At 41.8% G+C, this 18,214-nt stretch overlaps 2 protein-coding genes across 5 annotated transcripts; one reads left to right on the forward strand and one right to left on the reverse strand.

The window, feature by feature from the left end:
* The first annotated feature begins 1,901 nt into the window (after positions 1 to 1,901).
* Positions 1,902 to 10,925, forward strand: LOC114449393 (GRAM domain-containing protein 2B-like). 3 transcript variants are annotated; one of them, XM_028427024.1, is made up of 13 exons: positions 1,902 to 2,061; positions 2,608 to 2,754; positions 2,870 to 2,927; positions 6,696 to 6,768; positions 7,033 to 7,136; positions 7,502 to 7,591; positions 8,087 to 8,158; positions 8,238 to 8,300; positions 8,387 to 8,477; positions 8,575 to 8,616; positions 8,714 to 8,813; positions 9,557 to 9,667; positions 10,011 to 10,925. In XM_028427024.1, the coding sequence occupies exons 1-13, from the start codon at positions 2,018 to 2,020 to the stop codon at positions 10,024 to 10,026; spliced, it is 1,011 nt and encodes a 336-aa protein (XP_028282825.1). In that variant the 5' UTR covers positions 1,902 to 2,017; the 3' UTR covers positions 10,027 to 10,925. The 3 variants fall into 3 exon arrangements, with proteins under 3 accessions (XP_028282825.1, XP_028282823.1, XP_028282824.1); XM_028427022.1 differs by having other exon boundaries at positions 10,140 to 10,925; XM_028427023.1 differs by having other exon boundaries at positions 8,241 to 8,300; positions 10,140 to 10,925.
* Positions 10,926 to 11,159: 234 nt separating this feature from the next.
* On the reverse strand, positions 11,160 to 18,080 carry LOC114449392 (alpha/beta hydrolase domain-containing protein 17B-like). Of its 2 annotated transcripts, none has more exons than XM_028427021.1 (6): positions 17,903 to 18,080; positions 17,149 to 17,235; positions 16,198 to 16,697; positions 15,882 to 16,076; positions 14,489 to 14,668; positions 11,160 to 14,379 (listed from the first exon to the last, which is right to left on the reverse strand). In XM_028427021.1, exons 3-6 carry the CDS (start codon positions 16,692 to 16,694, stop codon positions 14,154 to 14,156), a joined length of 1,098 nt encoding a protein of 365 aa, XP_028282822.1. In that variant the 5' UTR covers positions 16,695 to 16,697; positions 17,149 to 17,235; positions 17,903 to 18,080; the 3' UTR covers positions 11,160 to 14,153. The 2 variants fall into 2 exon arrangements, with proteins under 2 accessions (XP_028282822.1, XP_028282821.1); XM_028427020.1 differs by having other exon boundaries at positions 17,149 to 17,244.
* Between the last annotated feature and the right edge of the window lie 134 nt (positions 18,081 to 18,214).

The raw sequence follows: 18,214 nt of genomic DNA on the forward strand, positions 1-18,214 counted from the left end.
AGAGACAAGTCACGACAGCAGTGTGACCCTGCTCAGCACAAACACAGGTACAATATGATCAGCTCACAATGTCAGCAACAGTATGGATCATGCTGAAAAAAAGTGTTGATATGTGGATAACCTCAAGCAAAGCTGGATGAATTATTACTGTGCATGACACCTGTTTAATGGCAGACAGATCTGTTACAAGTGTAAGCTATTAGTGATGGCTCAGCTCCACAACATGTCCCGACCATGACTCGGCATGCCCACAGGGAGGACCTCCCATCAGTGGAATGCAGCCATCATTAATGATGAGGCAATTTGCTGTGAGATGTCTGTTTCAAATATTCAAATACCATATGTGACTTTGAATGTCCAGAAGAGTGAACCCAACAAAGAAAGTAACACAAAAAAATCCTTAAAAATATTTAAACGATTGCTTTTTTTATACAATAAGAAGAAGAAGAATTAATCATATTTAAAATAGATAGCTATAAATATCTTGCAAAATGGGCCTACACATAAGGACATGAATTATATGCAACAAATAATATGTGAAAAATGGTCACTTACACACTTTGTAACATTTAATTATATAAGCTGATCCTGTTACAGAAGCACAGGCATAAAAATATCATATAATGTTGACCAACTATTGGACATTCTGTATGTCACATGCTTAAATAATGCATTCAAGTAAAATGATTGATGATTAAAATAATATAAACTGCTCAGAAAAATAAAGGGAACACTAATATAACATCTCCTAGATCTCATTGAATGAAATATTAAAGTTGAAAATCTTCATTCATTACATGGTGGAATACATTGAGAACAAAATAACATAAAAATGATCAATGTAAATCAAAATTATTAACCCATGGAGGTCTGGATTTGGAACCACACTCAAAATACAAGTAGAAAATCACATTACAGGCTGATCCAGCTTGAGTGGAAATTCCTAAAGACAAGTCAGAATGAGGCTCAGTAGTGTGTGTGGCCTCCACGTGCCTGTATGACCTCCCCACAACGTCTGGACATGTTCCTGATGAGGTGGTGGGGGTCTCCTCCCAGACCTGGATTAAAGCATCTGTCAACTCCTGGACAGTCTGTGGTGCAACATGGTGTTGGACCTGAGCAACTTCATGCTCATGCCCCCTCTAGGGGTGAGAGCACTGACAAAATGCAGAATTGATCAAACATCAGGCAGAAAGGATGAGAACAGAGAAATGGTCTGTGGTCAGCACCTGCAGAACCTCTCCTTTATAGGGCTTGTCTTGATAACTGCCTCTCATTTCCACCTGTTGTCTGTTCCATTTGCACAACAGCAGCTGCTTCCTAACTGGACAGGCTAATTTCACAGAAGTGTGACTGACTTGGAGTTATGTGTTCTTTAAGTGTTCCCTTTATTTTTTTGAGCAGTGTATTATTGGGAATTGAATAATACATATAATGATTCAAAATATATATGTAACTCAATATAGACACCACAGTGCAGTACTATCTAGCCTTCATTTTCAGTTTCTTTCAGTTTCAGTTCACACACACACACACACACACACACACACACACATATATATATATATATATATGTTGCAGACTATCAATCATTCCTGGTGTCTATCTGTGCAGGCTCAACAGGTTGCAGCCATAAGACAATGCGAGTCAGGCATAACACACATGACCCCTGTCTGCATACCTGTTCTGCATTGGCTATGTGTGTGTGTGTGAACGGGTCAGAGTAGGTGGTGCCACCCATAGCAACATACAGTTGCAGCAGATCGCACCTGCCTGCCTTCTCTGATTGGTGCAGTTTGACAGAAGAGCCCCACCTCTCTCCGCTGTGATTGGCTGACAATACAGAGCCTGTTCTCAGCGCAGGCCGCCCCAGCCATTGTTTCTTACCTGCTGCTGCTAAACAGCCTTACTTACAGGAAAGGAGACCAGAGAAAACTTCAGAAGCTCAAACTCCAGAGCAATAGTTGTAGTGTAATGAAAGTGTGTGAGTGTGTATGAGTGTGTGTGACTTTCCAACATGTCACATCTGAAAAACAGGAGATTCTCACTGGACAGCTCTGTGTGAGTATTGATCTTAATATGACTTTATTTTTCTTCCTCTGTTATTTTATATGATTTTATGATCATTGATATTTGAGCTTTAAACCTACCAACCATTTAAAGTCACTCTGAGCAGCAGCTGTGTGGTGGAGTTTTGTTACATCATCAGGCTCATAGAAGTGAATCCATCCTCTGGAGATGCCTGCTGTTGCCCAGAGACTGTTGTAGGCTAACCTGCTATGTAGACGAGAAAGTCAGCATGCAGCTGGCATCCAAAGAGCTTTCTCAGGGACTGTGAAGATATTTTAACTTTTGCTTTCACACAAAAGAAGCACTCAAGCTGATATTAGATCAGATGCACAAACAGAAGCACTGCTCGCTCAGTTGACAGTGCTGTTACTCTGAAAGGGTCCTTTTGATGCCTTTATACACTTTACCTGTCAGTGAAGTGCAACCCACTCAATAACTGCATTTACTGATGTTATGTATTTGCATTTTTCTCTGATTGTATGATTTTATTTTGCCTGGTGCATCATCTGACTTGTGTCTCCTACTGTCTTGGTGCAGCTCTGTGGATGGAGCTGGACATTTTGGCATAAGAAAAGGCGGCCACATATTTGGTAACAAGAAATCCAGACACAGCCACGGTCTGGATGATGGCCAGCTGCAGATTCACGATCTGAATCACAGCTTCAATTCCCACATGTCCCTCAGGTAGACTTCCAACATTACACGGAGGGGTTCAGTTGTACTGGGATGTTACCCTGAAAAAACACAGTCATCCCGTCGGTGTGTTTGTATTGTGCAGCTGAACTCTGTGTGTCCCCAGGAAGCAGACCATAGCAGAGGAGAATCACGAGCGAGCTGATGGCCTTATCAACAACCATGTAAGTCTGCTCACATCATCCTGCTGCCTCCTCTTCTCTGCATATTTTGTCACTCAGGGAGAATTAAAGCAGCTACAGCTCATGTTTTATAATAACATTGTAAAGGTGAAATGAGAAGTATCACACAAACAAGTAGGATTTGCAGGTTTAATTGTTTTTAAATAAGAAGGATTGAAAATTGTGCAGTGAGCAAGTATGCACAATAAAAGCCCTGATAGACTAACCTGAGCCCGTCCAGTCACCTGGCACCAACACGAACGTAGACAGCAGTGGTAACAGTTGTGACTGGTGGCTACTTCCTCACATGTAGGCCTGGCAAGATGACATGTATGTGATTTTATCAACAAAGTTACCAACTGAGATGCAACTTATGAAACTAACCTATTAAAACTAAAGAGAAGCATTAAAGAGTTAGTAGTGAAGAAAACCAGACCTAAAAGCAGGGGAAGATGCACTTAAAAGGGATTAAAAACATAAAACATCAGGGATGGACATCTGGCGGCCCGCTCCTCATTCAAAGTGGCCCTCATAAATGTTCAAAAGTCATTATGCTGCTTCCTGTGTACAGAATTAGTTCAGAGTTGTAATGACACAGTTCGCCGATAGATGGCGCTTCATATACAAACAATATACGGTGTCTGTCAGCGAGGAAGACAGGCAGCGCCATGGCCGCCAGCAGCGGTGCAGTAAGAAAAACTGACCAGGAAAAACTTTGCAAGCCAGGTGGGAGACAGAATATATGTTCATAGAGTCTAAGGGCTAAACTATGAGCCTAGTTTGCTTAGAAACGCTATGAAACATAAGTCGCCATAACATATTGTACATTGTTATACCGCAGCTGCCAGGGCAGCCCTTGTTAGCCGACCTCAAAACAAAAGTACACAAACAACCTGTGAAGCGGTCCGATTGTGTCGTCGCACGGCGACTCGGTGAGTGTTTGAGCTCAGAGTACTGATGTGACGGATGTTAGCCAGCTACTGATTGTTGCAGGAACTCTTGACAATTCATTTGAAGTGCGCTAGACTTTGATTTATGAGAGTTGAAGAAGAAAAACTCAGGGAAGTGTTGATTTCTGTTTCCTTCAGTTCCTTAAAATGCATTTTAACATGAAATTAAAGCTGCAAGCAGCATTGCGGGCCCTCGCGCACCTTGCGATCCGTGGGGTCATCGCAGTCTTCTCTCCTATGCTCTCGTCTCCTATACTCTCCTGTGCTATGCTCTCCTCCTCTCATTTCCACAGATATACAACAAACACATGTTTACAACCAAACTTTCCTGCTACCAGTAGGTGGCGCTATGACCGTATCATCCTATTAGCATATATATCTGTTTAGACTCGGCTCCATGGCAGTACTGTAAGATTTTGTCCACATTGCATAAAGTATATGGGTAGTACTGCATAAAACACAGCGAGTTCCTTTGTAATGGCGAATGGTCAACTTTGAGGCCACTCCCCGCCACACGGTAATACTTTTGAAAGAGTTTTGGAATGCGTCTATTCCCTATGGTGTCCTGAGTGGACACAGTGAATTTCAGCTCAATTGCATGAAGTATGTGAGGCGTGAAAAGTTTTGAAGCAAGGTCACAAATAGGCAAAAAATGGCCACAAAAGTCAAAATGGTGGACTTCCTGTTGGGTTTGGAGGGGGGGTCCAAGAGAGTTTTTTGTGCGTCTTGGGGTGATACACATGTGTGCTAATTCTCATGATCCTGTGTCAAACTGGCCAGCGGGGCTACGCATTAGGGCAATAAATACAGTGAGTTCCTTTGTAATGGCGAATGGTCAAGTTTGAGGCCACGCCCCCGCCACACCGTCAGACTTTTGTAAGAGTTTTTGAATGCGTCTATTCCCTATGGTGTCCTGAGTGGACACAGTGAGTTTTAGCTCATTTGGAGGAAGTATGCGAGGCGTGAAAAGTTTTGTAGGAGGGTCACAAATCGCCAAAAATTAACAGAAATTTCAAAATTGCGGACTTCCTGTTGGGTTTGGAGGGGGGGTCCAAGAGACTTTTTTGTGCATCTTGGGGTGATACACATGTGTACCAATTTTCATGACCCTACTCAAAACAGGCCAGGGGGGCAGGCAGAAAAACCTATGAAAACACAACATTTTGTGTAGCCAGTAGGTGGCGCTCTGTCAAAGCCTCAATATTGTTGTATAGATGTGTTTAGGGTCAGACTCTGATCATACATGTGACATTTTGTACAGATCGGACAGAAAACGAAGAAGTTATAGAGACTTTCTGTGTCCTCAGAAATGGTCAAACTTTGAGGCCACGCCCCGGCCACACCGTAAGACTTTTGTAAGAGTTTTGGAATGCGTCTATTCCCTATGGTGTCCTGAGTGGACACGGCAAATTTCAGCTCGATCCGTTGAAGTATGCGAGGCGTGAAAAGTTTGGCAGCAGGGTCACACATCGCCAAAAATGGCCACAAACCTTCAAATGGCGGACTTCCTGTTGGGTTTGGAGGGGGGGTCCAAGAGACTTTTTTGTGCGTCTTGAGGTGATACATATGTGTGCCAATTTTCATAATCCTGTGTCAAACCGGCCAGAGGGGCTACGCGTTGGGGGCGCTATAGAGCCATTTTTATATGTGCATTTCAAAAGTCAGCAAATTTCAAAATTTTTCGGGCGAATGAATTTTTCTACCAAGTTTGGTGAGTTTTTGGGCATGTTAAGGCCTCCAAAAATGCGATCTCGGAGGGGGAAAAAAAAAAAAAAAAAAAAAAAAAAAAAAAAAAATAATAATCCTAAGGGTTTCAATAGGGCTCTTGCACCATTCGGTGCTCGGGCCCTAATAAATGTTACCGCGCTCTGTGTTGGTCCAATAAACATAACAATACTTTGGTCGTATTTAAAACCCCTGAGACAAATAATACGTAAGAGTAGTGGGTTTCTCTGCTATGCTGATGATACGCAACTGTCTCTCTCTCCTTCTAAATCTTACCTCACTGAGTTTTTTTCTTTTAGCTGCAATTAAATGATTAAAAATCAGAAGGGATCATAATAACTGTGATATCTCACGTGCTCATGACACCCTGCAAGTAATATTATAAAGGGTCTTTGAGCTGACCTTCGATGCTCAGGTGATTAAGCTGGCACCTCCTCTCCAACAAAGATCTGAAAAGAGTAATTCATGTTTTTATATCCTCCGGGCTCGATTGCTGCAACACACTTCACTCTAGTATAAAACAGCAAAATATCCAAAGACTGCAGTTAATTCAAAAGGCAGCATCCAGACTCTTAACACACACAAAGAGACCTGACCCCTGTCCCTCGGTGCCCTTCACTGGCTGAGCTTTAGCGGTTTAGAGAAGACTTCTTATTTTTAAAGCTTTGAACTGTCTGGCCCCAACCTATTTATGTGATTTACTGAAAGAATCTGACCGTGGACTGAGATCCTGCAGCAGGGCCTTATTAAGAGTACGTCATTCCACACTTGTTATCAGACTGTGCTGTTGGTGTTCGGGCCCTTCAGCTGTGGAACCCAGGCAACCTCACAGCACTCTATCAAAATCTAGATTTGTTTTTCTGTTTGTTCTGTAAAGCACTTTATATATTTTGATGAAGTGCTATATAAATACGTGTTGTTATTATGATGATGATGATGATGATACAGGACCTTCTGAAACCAGACAAAACACATCATTCTTTGCATTTAAAATAATCCGTTCCTGCACATATGAAGTCACTCGGCAAACCTTTTGTATTAGAAAAACCTTCAGATGTGTCACTCGCCGCACTTTGTTTCACACTGTTCCCCACAGAGCTCCCAGAAACACGATAAAAGCTTCCACAGGCTGTTTCCAGAGATTCCTGAGGGGGAGAACCTGACACACAGTGAGTTGAGCCGACTTCCAGAGTCTGTTACTTATTTGTTGATATTGATTATGGAAATGGCATCACATTGTGTCCCTTTTCCCTCTCTGTCCTCTATGCCTTTGCAGCCTGATTAAGTGCTGCTTAATGCTTTGTTTGCCGAGTGCTCTGCAGTGAGCCGAAACACTGTAGTCAATGATTCAGCAAGCAGGCCTTGGTTGTCTAGGTGACACTGCAGGGTTTGTACCTACCTGATACCTTCAAACTGTGTGTGTGTGTTTGTAGCCTTCACCTGTGCTTTGCAAAAGGAGGTGCTGTATCACGGAAAGCTCTTCATATCTGAGAACCATGTGTGTTTCTTCTCATCCGTGCTGCTTAAAGAAACCAAGGTAACACACTCCGACACATTACTGTGAAGCCCAAGCCACACTGGTGACATACATTTACAGAAATGTCACAAGAGCTCTGACACTACATATTTCATAGTCTCACATTTCAGACTTATTTTATTCAGAATGTGTATTTTCTTGCTACAGGCACATCAGTCTCTTTAGCTCACTGTTAACATTAACATTGACATCCTGGGAATTCACTTTCATTTTTATCATTCAGGCGTTCTTTACAATTATCAGAAACTGAAGGCAGAGAATATAACAACCAGCTTCTTCTTTGCCCTGTTTCTTTTGGGTCACGTTGAGAATGTTCCAGCAAGTGTTGTATGACGGTAATGTCCTTATCTGTGATCACCATGCAGGTGGTGATTCCTGTTTCCAGTGTAAGAAAGGTGAAGAAGCATAACTCAGCCCTGTACATGCTGACCATTCAGACTGCTGATGAAGAGAAGGTCAGAAGAAGCTTTTTTTTAACGTGCATAATGTCCAGTTTTATGACCTGAGCATGATAAGAACGCACCTGAAGGGAGGTTCAGACACTTCACAGGGTTTCTGACACTTCCCACACACACAAAAAAAAGATTATTATAGGATTTTACAACAGATCAGGTGTGGAGGCATGAGGTCAGGAGATTTATATAAATTTAATATTCTTATTGTATTGTATTATGTGTACATGTAAAAGCTCAACAAACTGAAAGAAAACATCTTCACATGTACTGCAAACACAACTCAAGACACAAGCTAGGTTAGAGTATGAGAAATTTGGCATTTATCAATAATTCATGTTCCTACAAAAATCACATTAAATTAATCATTGTGTTTTTTTATAATGAAGAAAATAACTGTTAGCCACTGACCTAATTAAGACTTGACTAGTTCTAAATATAGAACAGGATTTAACTTTTTTAAATTTCTAATGGGTTTTTTGTTGTTTTTTCTCTCAGCACACATTTGTGTCTTTTCGGAAGTGTGAAGTGTGTCATACACTCCTCCTAAATCTCTGCTCCCATGCACAGGTACTGTACTTTTCCCCTCATATGCACATTAGGCTTCGTTTCTTTGTTTCTCAGACATGTTTTTGTGTTTTAAAAACAGCAGGAGAGTGCAAACAACAGCCCCCATCTCTCCTCTGCAGAGAATGAAGCAGATCATGACATGGTAGGTTTGTTGATCAGTGAGTACAGGTGTGGTTGAGTGAGTTTATGATGACAAATGATGGTTAGCTTCCCTCTTCCTGCATGCAGAAATCCAGTTATTCCAGTTTGGAGGAAAGTATGGATCACGATTTCAGCCACATGGATGTGGATGACAGCTTTGCTCACATGTCCAGTGAAGGTAGAGACAGAAAAATAATGTTTACATAACTGTTTTTACACTTGTGCTAATAGTAATGAGGATTATATTGCTAAGCTGATAGACATTGCCGTTTTAGGTTCCACTCACCACGGCAGCCTGACAGACGAAGGCAACACAGGTGTGTTTTACATACACACACACACACACACAAACAGGTACGGATAAGGCAGAGCAAAGTGTCATGATAGGATAACACGTTTGTCTGTTTCTGTCAGAGGTATCATGGATTTGGAGGATCAGAGAGATAGTCATGCAGTTCTTCTACATCAGGGAAATCAGGGGTCTCAGTATCCTCTTCTACATCTACGTGATGCTGTGAGTAATAATGCATTTCACTGCATTTTTTACCCATACATGTAATTTGTAAGGATATGTAACATAAGCTGCATGTGTAGTCAAGTCAATGACTGCATTCTGATGATCACATATTTAAGCTGTAACTAAAGCCAGCTAGTGTTTGTGTTCTGAGGGAAATGTTGATTGTGTGCAGTATTTAGAGTTTTCCTCTTCCGCCTCTGTGTGCTGCCATGCTGGCTCACACACAGACTTTATTGGAGGAGGAAGACCTTTTAGGAATTTAAATAAGAATGTTAAAATTAGCACAAGGGACTTTTACTCAGTTGGCTGAACTGACTCCAGGAAGTCAGCCAACCTTCCTCCTTTAGTGATCATGCTGACCTCATCATCTCCTTTATCCACCTTTATTGGCAGAAGCCCAACAACAACAAAAAGGCATTAATTAAAAAAAACACACACACTCAAAACAATGTGTTTTTGTATAATTATTTTCAGACCCAGCAAGCGTGTGATAAAATGATGTGAAAACACACACCTGGTATGTCGACTGACTGGATTGACTAACAACTCTCAAGGAAAAAACTTATCCTCGAGATATGAGTGCCAGTGTTCGCTCAGGCTCAACACAGATACCGTTTACTGATATCTAAATGTTCGTACTGAACAGTGTGTACTCATCTCAGCCTCTCCTCTTCATCTTTGTGATGGAAGACTATAAAAGCTGAGGCTTGCACCCAGAACGTGTTTGTGTGTGTCTGCAGTCTGGTGCTGCTCCTGTGTGCGTCTGGGTACATCGGGCAGAGGATCACAGCGCTGGAGGAGCAGCTGAACTCTTTGGGATCCCTGACTGATGTGACTTCACACCACAGAGAGTGAGTACACAGGCAAACATGAAGGCTGCTCAAAGGAGGTTACAGATCGGAGTGTGTTTGGGGAAAGGGAAGGTCTCAAATGACTTTTTAAAACATTAAAGTCAGATCAGATTAGTCATGAGTGAAGCAGTTCTACCTGTTCACAGCAACACAGAGAAAAGATAAGAGATTACATTCCAAAGTTCCACCCACTAGAAAGCCCCATTGTTTATCTCAACTTTACCTCAATGTTCATAGAAAATGTTATTAACATTAATAGAATAAAAAGAAGCAGGGCCTTTTTTGCCGAATATGAATTTACCGTTCTTAGTGCAGAACCTCTCCTCTTCTCTTCATCTACCAGGTACCAAGAAACCTAGCCATCTGCCCCCTGCTAATCCCCATCCAGACAGTCCACTAAAAGCATCTTTATGCTGACATTTTGTCCAAAGAATTTTTCAGTGTTTTTCACAAACAAGTCCTCTTCCAGGAGAAATCAAACCCCTGTGTTCACATGATGCTTCCTGGGTCAGCATGAAGATGCTTTTGGGATGTGTGAACCAGGCCACACGTGGTGAACTACATGGTTGGCTGATTGTGCTGGCACAGAGTCACCGGGACTATATTTCTCTGTCAGGGGCACATTGATTCTCTGCTGACAGATCAAAAACTGAATGTGAGGCTCTTCTGCACAGAGTGCCATATGGAGGCAGCCTGCTGAAGCCATGTTTATTTCCTGGCCAACAAACAGCTGAGCTCAGCTAGCTGAAGTTCCTGGAGTCTTGGCTGTCTTTTCCTCAGATCAACACAATCTGCAACAGTGAATACATGCTGAGGTCGCTCTTAACAAGAACAGAAATGAAGATGCACTTTGTTCCTGCTTTGTTTTAAATTAATTTAATAAAAGAGGTTCACTGTTGGAATGTGGTAAAAAAAAGCCTGTTAATGACAACAATCAGCCAGCAGAGGGCAGTCACACCCATTAAACTGGCAGGGTTTGGCTGCAAATTTCTGAGACCAGACTTAGAACACTATGTATTACCTGTAAAAAGTGCCTGGATGTGTGTGTTAAGGTGTGTAAAGGAACAAAAGCATAATTTTCCAGGGTTTTTATGGCCATATGAACAGGCAGCATTCATTCCTTCTATTTTTATACAAAAATCTATCACTCATGTTTGCATCATCATGTCCAGATTTTTGTATCTCTGCCTGTCACACCTTGTATAATTATAATATTAACTTATGTGACTGCATAAACAGGCACCATGATTAAAATCAATCCTGCTTTGTTTCCTGTTTTTGTACATAAGTGATTTTATTTTGTTGTCCATAAAAAGGTCAAGATTCAGTCCCATGAATTCATTTCATTACATCATATTCTCAGTTCAAAAAAGCAACATAAAATTACAAATCATAATACAAAGAATAGAATAGGTAAGTACAGTAACCATATAAACAGTCCACTAATATTGTCTACCCTCCCACCCACTCCCACCCACCAACCACTGCCCCACTCAAACTCTAGCACATAACTCAACAATACATCAGTTAGTATCAGCAATAAAAAAATTCAATTAAATGTCCCGGGTTTTTTTTTCTTTTTCAAAAAGCGCTTCATTATTCCAATGCCATGAGTTCAGCTTTACCCTCACATATAGACTACACAATAGATAATGTCCCATCCCGTCATTTGCTCTGCAAAAACACAACAGACATGCATACAGTTTTCACTGTCTGACCCACCCCGCACCCAACCCCATCAATGAACATTCAAGGCCAGAGGATACAATATATGTTAATCATAGTGGTGCATCAATAAAACTGCAAGTTTCCACCCTGTTTTTTTTTTAAACCCCAATGACTAAAATGTGGATCCAGAGGTTTCCCTGATAAACCTGCCTGTCCACAAGAGAAGAAAACGACTCCCTCCATTTCTTCTGACAGCTCAGATCCCTGGTTCACAAAGGTAACAGATTTCCATTATGTATATACTAGACACAAAGCACAGGATGAGAACGAGCACAGTCCCCCATTCGCAATTATGACAGGAAGTGAGTGGTGTTCAGTAACTTTTCCACTATTAACTGAGACCCACGAGGAGTAAATCAGACCAATACTAGTTCAGTAAATCTTCCCTTTAAACAGCTACTATCATTGGAACTGATGGGTCTCCTGTGGAGCAAGCAGCTTCTCATGTTTTCTCAGGTCCACACACAGGGCCTACTTTATCAAACAGGGCGCTTGTATCCTTAAAGCTGGCCTGAAGAACACAGTCAATAATAATGAAGACACAAAGACATTTTATACCCTTATTACACTTTGGATGCTTTGTACAATAGTGCTGAACTTAAGACCTGCTTTTGTCATGCTTGATCTGATATATATAAATGTGTAAATATACTGTATACCACAGTACGTGTGTGTTATGTTTGAATGTGTGTGTGTATGTTAATGTTTGAATGTGTGTGAGTGATGATGTGCAAAGCTGTGTGTGGTGGAACCTGCACCACACCAACAGTGAGAGGCTCATGTTATGGCTTGTGTCAGACATGAAGCGTGCTGCCACCCATAAGAGAGCTCCTGTACATTTAGGGCCACAGAGGTTAAAACAGAGCTAGTAGGCATAATGTCCGATCCTGGCACCTGATCTGAATCACATTGTTAGTCAGAACATCGACACACACGGTTCTGAAACAAACAATCCAGGCCCACACTACAACAAACATATTTCGGATTAATTACATCAAGACAGAAACACTAGAAAGAAAAACATGTGCAAGTTGTTAATATGAAAAGGAGGCTGATGAGTGCTACTGGAACCAAACACATTATGCTGCAAGACTACAAGTTAATCACTATGACTCTGATAAAGCATGGGTACTCTCTATTAAATGGACATGATCCTCCTCAGTTTGGTGAACTGAGCTCGTTTAGAGCCCCTAAAAACCAGCCAGAGCATCAAGCTCCATAAAAGGTCTGTTCACCAGAAGAGACTAACATTATTCACTCGGTAGCTGCTCTTCAGATTTTCACTGTACAGTTTGACATTTGAGCAATGAGCTTATTTGCTTTCTAGCAGAGTGTCAGATGAAAAGTTTGACATCGTTCTCAAAATATGAAGTAACACCCACAAGCTCAGCACTGAAACTAGAAACAGGAATAAAACTCAGCTCGGTCTAAAGGTGACAAAATCCACCAACCAGCCCACTACAGAGCACTCTGTGTGTAACATGGGATTTTACGGGGCGTTATGTGCTGGACTATTTCTTTTCTAGGTGCAGTCACTTCTTGTAGTGTCTGTATTACAGTAGTATTGTCTCATCTAACTTAGATAACTGCCATGAAGCAGGCATTTTCGTAAAAAGGTCAAACTTCTCCTGAACTCCAGCTGTTACAAAGCCAGTGCACTTTGTCTAACCTTTACACACCACCCCTTAGTACACTGACGAGCTACAGATTTCAGTTTAGTGCCAACCAATCTAACGAGACATGGACTTCTGTAGCTGCATAATTAATGGCAAAGAAACAGATATTCTCTGCGTGCCTCTAAAAGACCTGTTTCTATTCCAACCACACAATCATTCTTGTTCAAACAAAATGTAGGACTGAGAGGGGGGACACAGCCAGGAAAAAAAATCATGGAAGCTGGGACAGCCATACAAGCTATGACAATATTCCAGACTAGTCCTTGTGTTTCCACCTTAATCCACACCAAAGGACAGGAGATGGACCCCCAAACCACACAAAGAGAGTAGGTTAGTGTTAGCTGGACAACAACTTGGGAAATGCCCTGGCAGTCAGATGGATGTCCATTAACAGGTAAACAAGGTGTGGAGGAAGGGGCACATGCTTGACCAGTGTTTGTCCGTTGGAAAGAGAGAGAGAGAGAACTGGTCAAGCTATGGAGGTAATTCTTCATACATACACGCAAAAAAAACAAGTTGATAAGTCTCCAAAAGCCTCCTCCACTCGCAGCTGTCCAAGTCATTTGGATGTCCTTCATATCCATCAGCACTCACACATCATCATGTGCACGCATAACTCAGGTGTCACAGGTCCATGGAGATATGAACACAACACATACATTCACACACTTCAATATTACATCTGTTTGCCTTTTTGTCAAAGCACACTGCTGTTACTTGTCATTCAACTGAGTGAACACATTTTAAAGCTGTGACTCATTAACTTTTCCCACATTAAGAAGGTGTTTTATTTCACCTCTGGTTTTTAGTGTTTCGGCATCCTCACACAGAGATGGATGCAGCTAATGACGGATTAAAAAATGTTCTCACCTTTAAAACAGGAAACAGAACATGGGTTGTGTTTGTGTTAACCTGAAGGTGTGCTGCTTTAAAGACACACAGATGTGACAAAGATAGGCCTATATCTCACCCATACATTGCAAACATGCAAACAACCTCTTTTTGTTTTTAAACACACGTGCATACTCACCACACGCACACACACACACGGTCTCATTCGAACGGAGGCTGTTGTTTGTTTCTCAGGCATGCTGTGCAGCCAGGTCCTGGTTGATGAAGCGCCGTAGCCTCTCCAGGTACTGACTGTAAAGCTCAATGTCGTTGTGGCCAGCTCCCTCCACCCAGAGGGGCTCCACCGCCTTGGGACAGCGCTCAAACAGGGCGAGGCCATGAGAGAAATCGATCACCTCATCTTCTGTACCGTGAATGATGAGAACTGGAGACGGAATCTTTGAAACCTTCTCAATGCTGGAAGAAATTTTTTGGAAAAAACAAAAACAGGGAACAGGATCAATTTCAGATTATTTTACCTGCAACTTTAGTACTGAATGTAAGCAATCTCAGAGAGTGTACTTACTTAGGGAAGGCATCAAAGCAATATGTCTTCTTGGTGTCGGGAAAGGCCACTCTCATACCAGAGGTGAGGGGAGAGTGGAGGATCACAGCAGCACACTCGAACCGTGATGCCAAATCTACTGTGGGCACTGTGCCGATGCTCTGTCCGTATAGGATAATATTCTCAGGGCTGATACCATACCTGAAAACAAACACTCAGATTTCAGTATGAACTAAAACACCCAAGGACACCTATGTTCTGCCAATGTGACTAGAGAAGTGCAAACATTTTCATATGCAAAGTCATTTATGCACACATCAGCTGACACTGTCTCTTAGAAACAGGATGGTTATCTTTTGAAGAATTGTAAAACAAAAAATAAAGCAAAATGTATTGATTATGGGCCTTAAGTGACAGGAATATGTTGTATGTCATTCATTTCTATATATTATTTTTACATTAGTCATTTTGTTTTTTTGTCTTTTTTTTAGTCATGACAAAAAAATCAGCCTACCAGAGCATGTGGAGAAATACATTATGGATCTAATCTACAGCTTGTTTATATGTGAAGCTGTGGCTATGTTTTGTTTAGTGTGAGAGAAGCAAACAAGAAGAAATGGTTTTGTGTCTGCAAGCTTCTAGATTAACACACAACACAATACAAATTTTCATTTTAAACAGTGCATCCTATTGAATAAACACACAAACCATTTCCTCCTTAAACATAAGACTGGTTGCTCCAGTTGGAAGGCAGACTGCATGTCACGTCACGCTAGGTCTTTTACACACAAGCTCAAGTTACAGTTTGCTGTTACAGTGCTGATTACACTTACAGATGAACATCTATCCACTCAGTTATCTTAGCCATTTAGAGATATTTAATATACTGTGGTTTTCCCAGAAGCTTTTCCAGGTGCCACATATCTCACATATATCACATCTGTTTCTTATTCTGTGCACAGCAGGCCCTGGGATAAAACTCTTTTGCATGACTATTTCCCTGAATCCCTATCCTGGAGATAGGATAAGTATAAACTAATTTTAGGCCCACAATAACAACTGACGAGAATTTTCTATTAATTAATCATTAACCAAAATATTAAAAGCTACAATTCAGCACTCTACACAGAGCACAAGATGTGAAATCCAGTTTGATATCAAGCCACCATTTAACTGTGGCTGGACTGGCGGATGGTCAAAGACAGGGTACTGCGGTCAGCAGGGAAAGGTTTGTGTAAAACTGAGCCAACCAAATGTTATTTTCACAAAGAAGTTACTGGCCAGTGAAGTGAACGACTCTTGATGACTTATCTAAGAACTCTAAGAACTAAGAATTCTTTGATGGACATTCGGTGCTTGTTGGCTGTTCATTTCAGACACACAATGGACTGAAACATACGTTCTGTGTGCTTACCGGGAGCGCAGGGCGTGCCAGGCAGCATCAATGTCAGCATAAAGGTTCTTCTCAGAAGGCTTGCCAGTACTAACACCGTAGCCTGAGTAATCGTAGGAGAAGATGTTGCAGTTGATGCGTGTACCTAAACCAATGTAGAAGCTGCTCATCTGACCCAGGTCTACTGCATTACCATGGGAAAACAACACTGTAAACCTGACAGACAAAGGAGACAGAGAAAAGACAAGAAGAGGACGTCAGGCAGCAGGTTGAGAATAGCAGACTTCATAGAAAAACAAAGATACACCTGTGCATGTATCTCATCTGTGACTCTCACCTGGCATTGGGGGCACAGCGAATGTACATACATCCAACCCTGTTCCCTCTACTAGACCTGGTCAGGAATACATCCGTCACATCCAGCTCTCTCTGTGAATACTGGAACTCTGCTCTCTCGGTGAGATGCAGCTTCCACCTTCCCTCACTCCCCGCACCACCGCTGCTGCTGCCAGTACTGCCACCACCACTGCCCCCTCCTCCTCCTCCTCCTCCTCCTCCTCCTCCTCCTCCTCCACCGCCACCGACACCTCCACCTCCCCTGTCACCTCCACTACTAGTGCCCAGCCGGGAACGCAGCCCTGGTGCTCCGAGGGAAGGAAGAGCAGCACCAGTGTTGGATCCAGATGCCGTTCCAGCTCCAGAACCTGGATCTGGGTCAGGAAGAAGCGCATAGGTGGGCTCTGGAGGGAGGAAAGCCAGTTTGGCTGCAATGCGGCTGGGGCAAGGGGGGCAGCAGAACAGGCAGCATAGCTCGCGTATAGACAGACCGTTCATCTTCTGACAGAAAGAGAAACATATGAGACAAAGTAAGTAGTTGAACAATAAACAACATGGAAGAAGCTTTTAAACACAATTCAGAACAGGGTAACCCACTGTGTTTCTATATATGTTCATGGTGTATCATATACATACTGTATAAATCATTTGGCTCATTGAGACTACAAGTAGTGGTATTACATCATACAGCCAAAAACAAATATTTAATCAGGGAAGATATTTAAACTGTCATTTACTGATGACAATGATAATGAGATGTGAGACAGCAGCAGCACCGCAGCAGGCGATTAGTGATTGAGCAAACACGTTTGCCTTGCAGAAATTAATTAGAGTGTGTTTTATAATCACAGAATTTTTACAAGGATAAGTAGAAACTAAAGGGGTTACTACTTCTAATGACCAACTGCCTAGTAGGGGGAAATCCTGCACAAATATACCGTTATGAACATACCTGGATTCAGGAATCCCAAAGTACTGAAATACAACTGGCACACACAAGTGCCAAGGTCTTCTGGCCCAGTCACTGGGCTGGCTGGATCTTGATTTACTTAGGGGAAAAACAGATTAAAATATATTAAAACGCGTTTACATTTAAATAAAACAGAAATACTGTTTAATAGGCCCAAGCTATGCCATTGGCTTCTAAAAACATTGATAACATTTCACATCACATACATGTACACAGACACTGAGCAAAAACAAAACAAAACAAAAAAAACCCCGACATCAGGAATTCGAGTAAGAAATAACCTTAAATTTCAGTTGTTATTGACCTCATAATGTCCTGTAACGTGAAGTAATGAAAAACTGCATTCACTTATAGTTAATCATAGACTACAGCTGCATAGATCTCCTAACAAAATTAAGGTGATTTAAATGTCCTGGACAAGGCTGAACAATTACAACCCCCTCATCACAGGCACACAGAGCGACTGATATGCTAATTGTAGCTACATGTTAACAGCGATATTAACCTCTAGCGTTAACCAATGATGCTGGGAATACAACCGAAGCAGTGTGCACTGCATATCTGCAACAAGAAGGCGAGATAAGCGGCGCGATCCAGCTGTAGCTGGATAATAGCCATTGTGTAGGTCAATGTAAGCTACCAGTCAAATTACCATCACTTATCGTTAGCAAGGTAGCCAGCTAGCGGCGGCTGCGGCTAGCTTGCTAACACGATAGTATAAAAGCTAACTACTTACCGATTCACAGTAGGTTGCTAGGCAGGTTGGTGTGCCCCTATATGTACATATAAGCAGCACAAGACTTCGTAAAACCTTCTTGTGTTTTGACATGGATGGTTTTGCTCAAGTGTACTGACAGATGTCGGTGGCTAGCTAGCTGAATTTCATGGCTACCAGATTTTTTTTTCTACTTCTGTCCGACTACAGCCGGAAGTGACGTAACGGCGTATTGCCTTTTCAAAACTTTATTACAATGTGGTAAGAAATATATAATCAGCATATTTGATTTACATTTTCATTTAAATCAGATAATAATAATAATAATAATAA

The sequence above is a fragment of the Parambassis ranga genome, chromosome 17 (genome assembly GCF_900634625.1).
Source record: "Parambassis ranga chromosome 17, fParRan2.1, whole genome shotgun sequence".
Lineage (NCBI taxonomy): Eukaryota > Metazoa > Chordata > Actinopteri > Ambassidae > Parambassis > Parambassis ranga.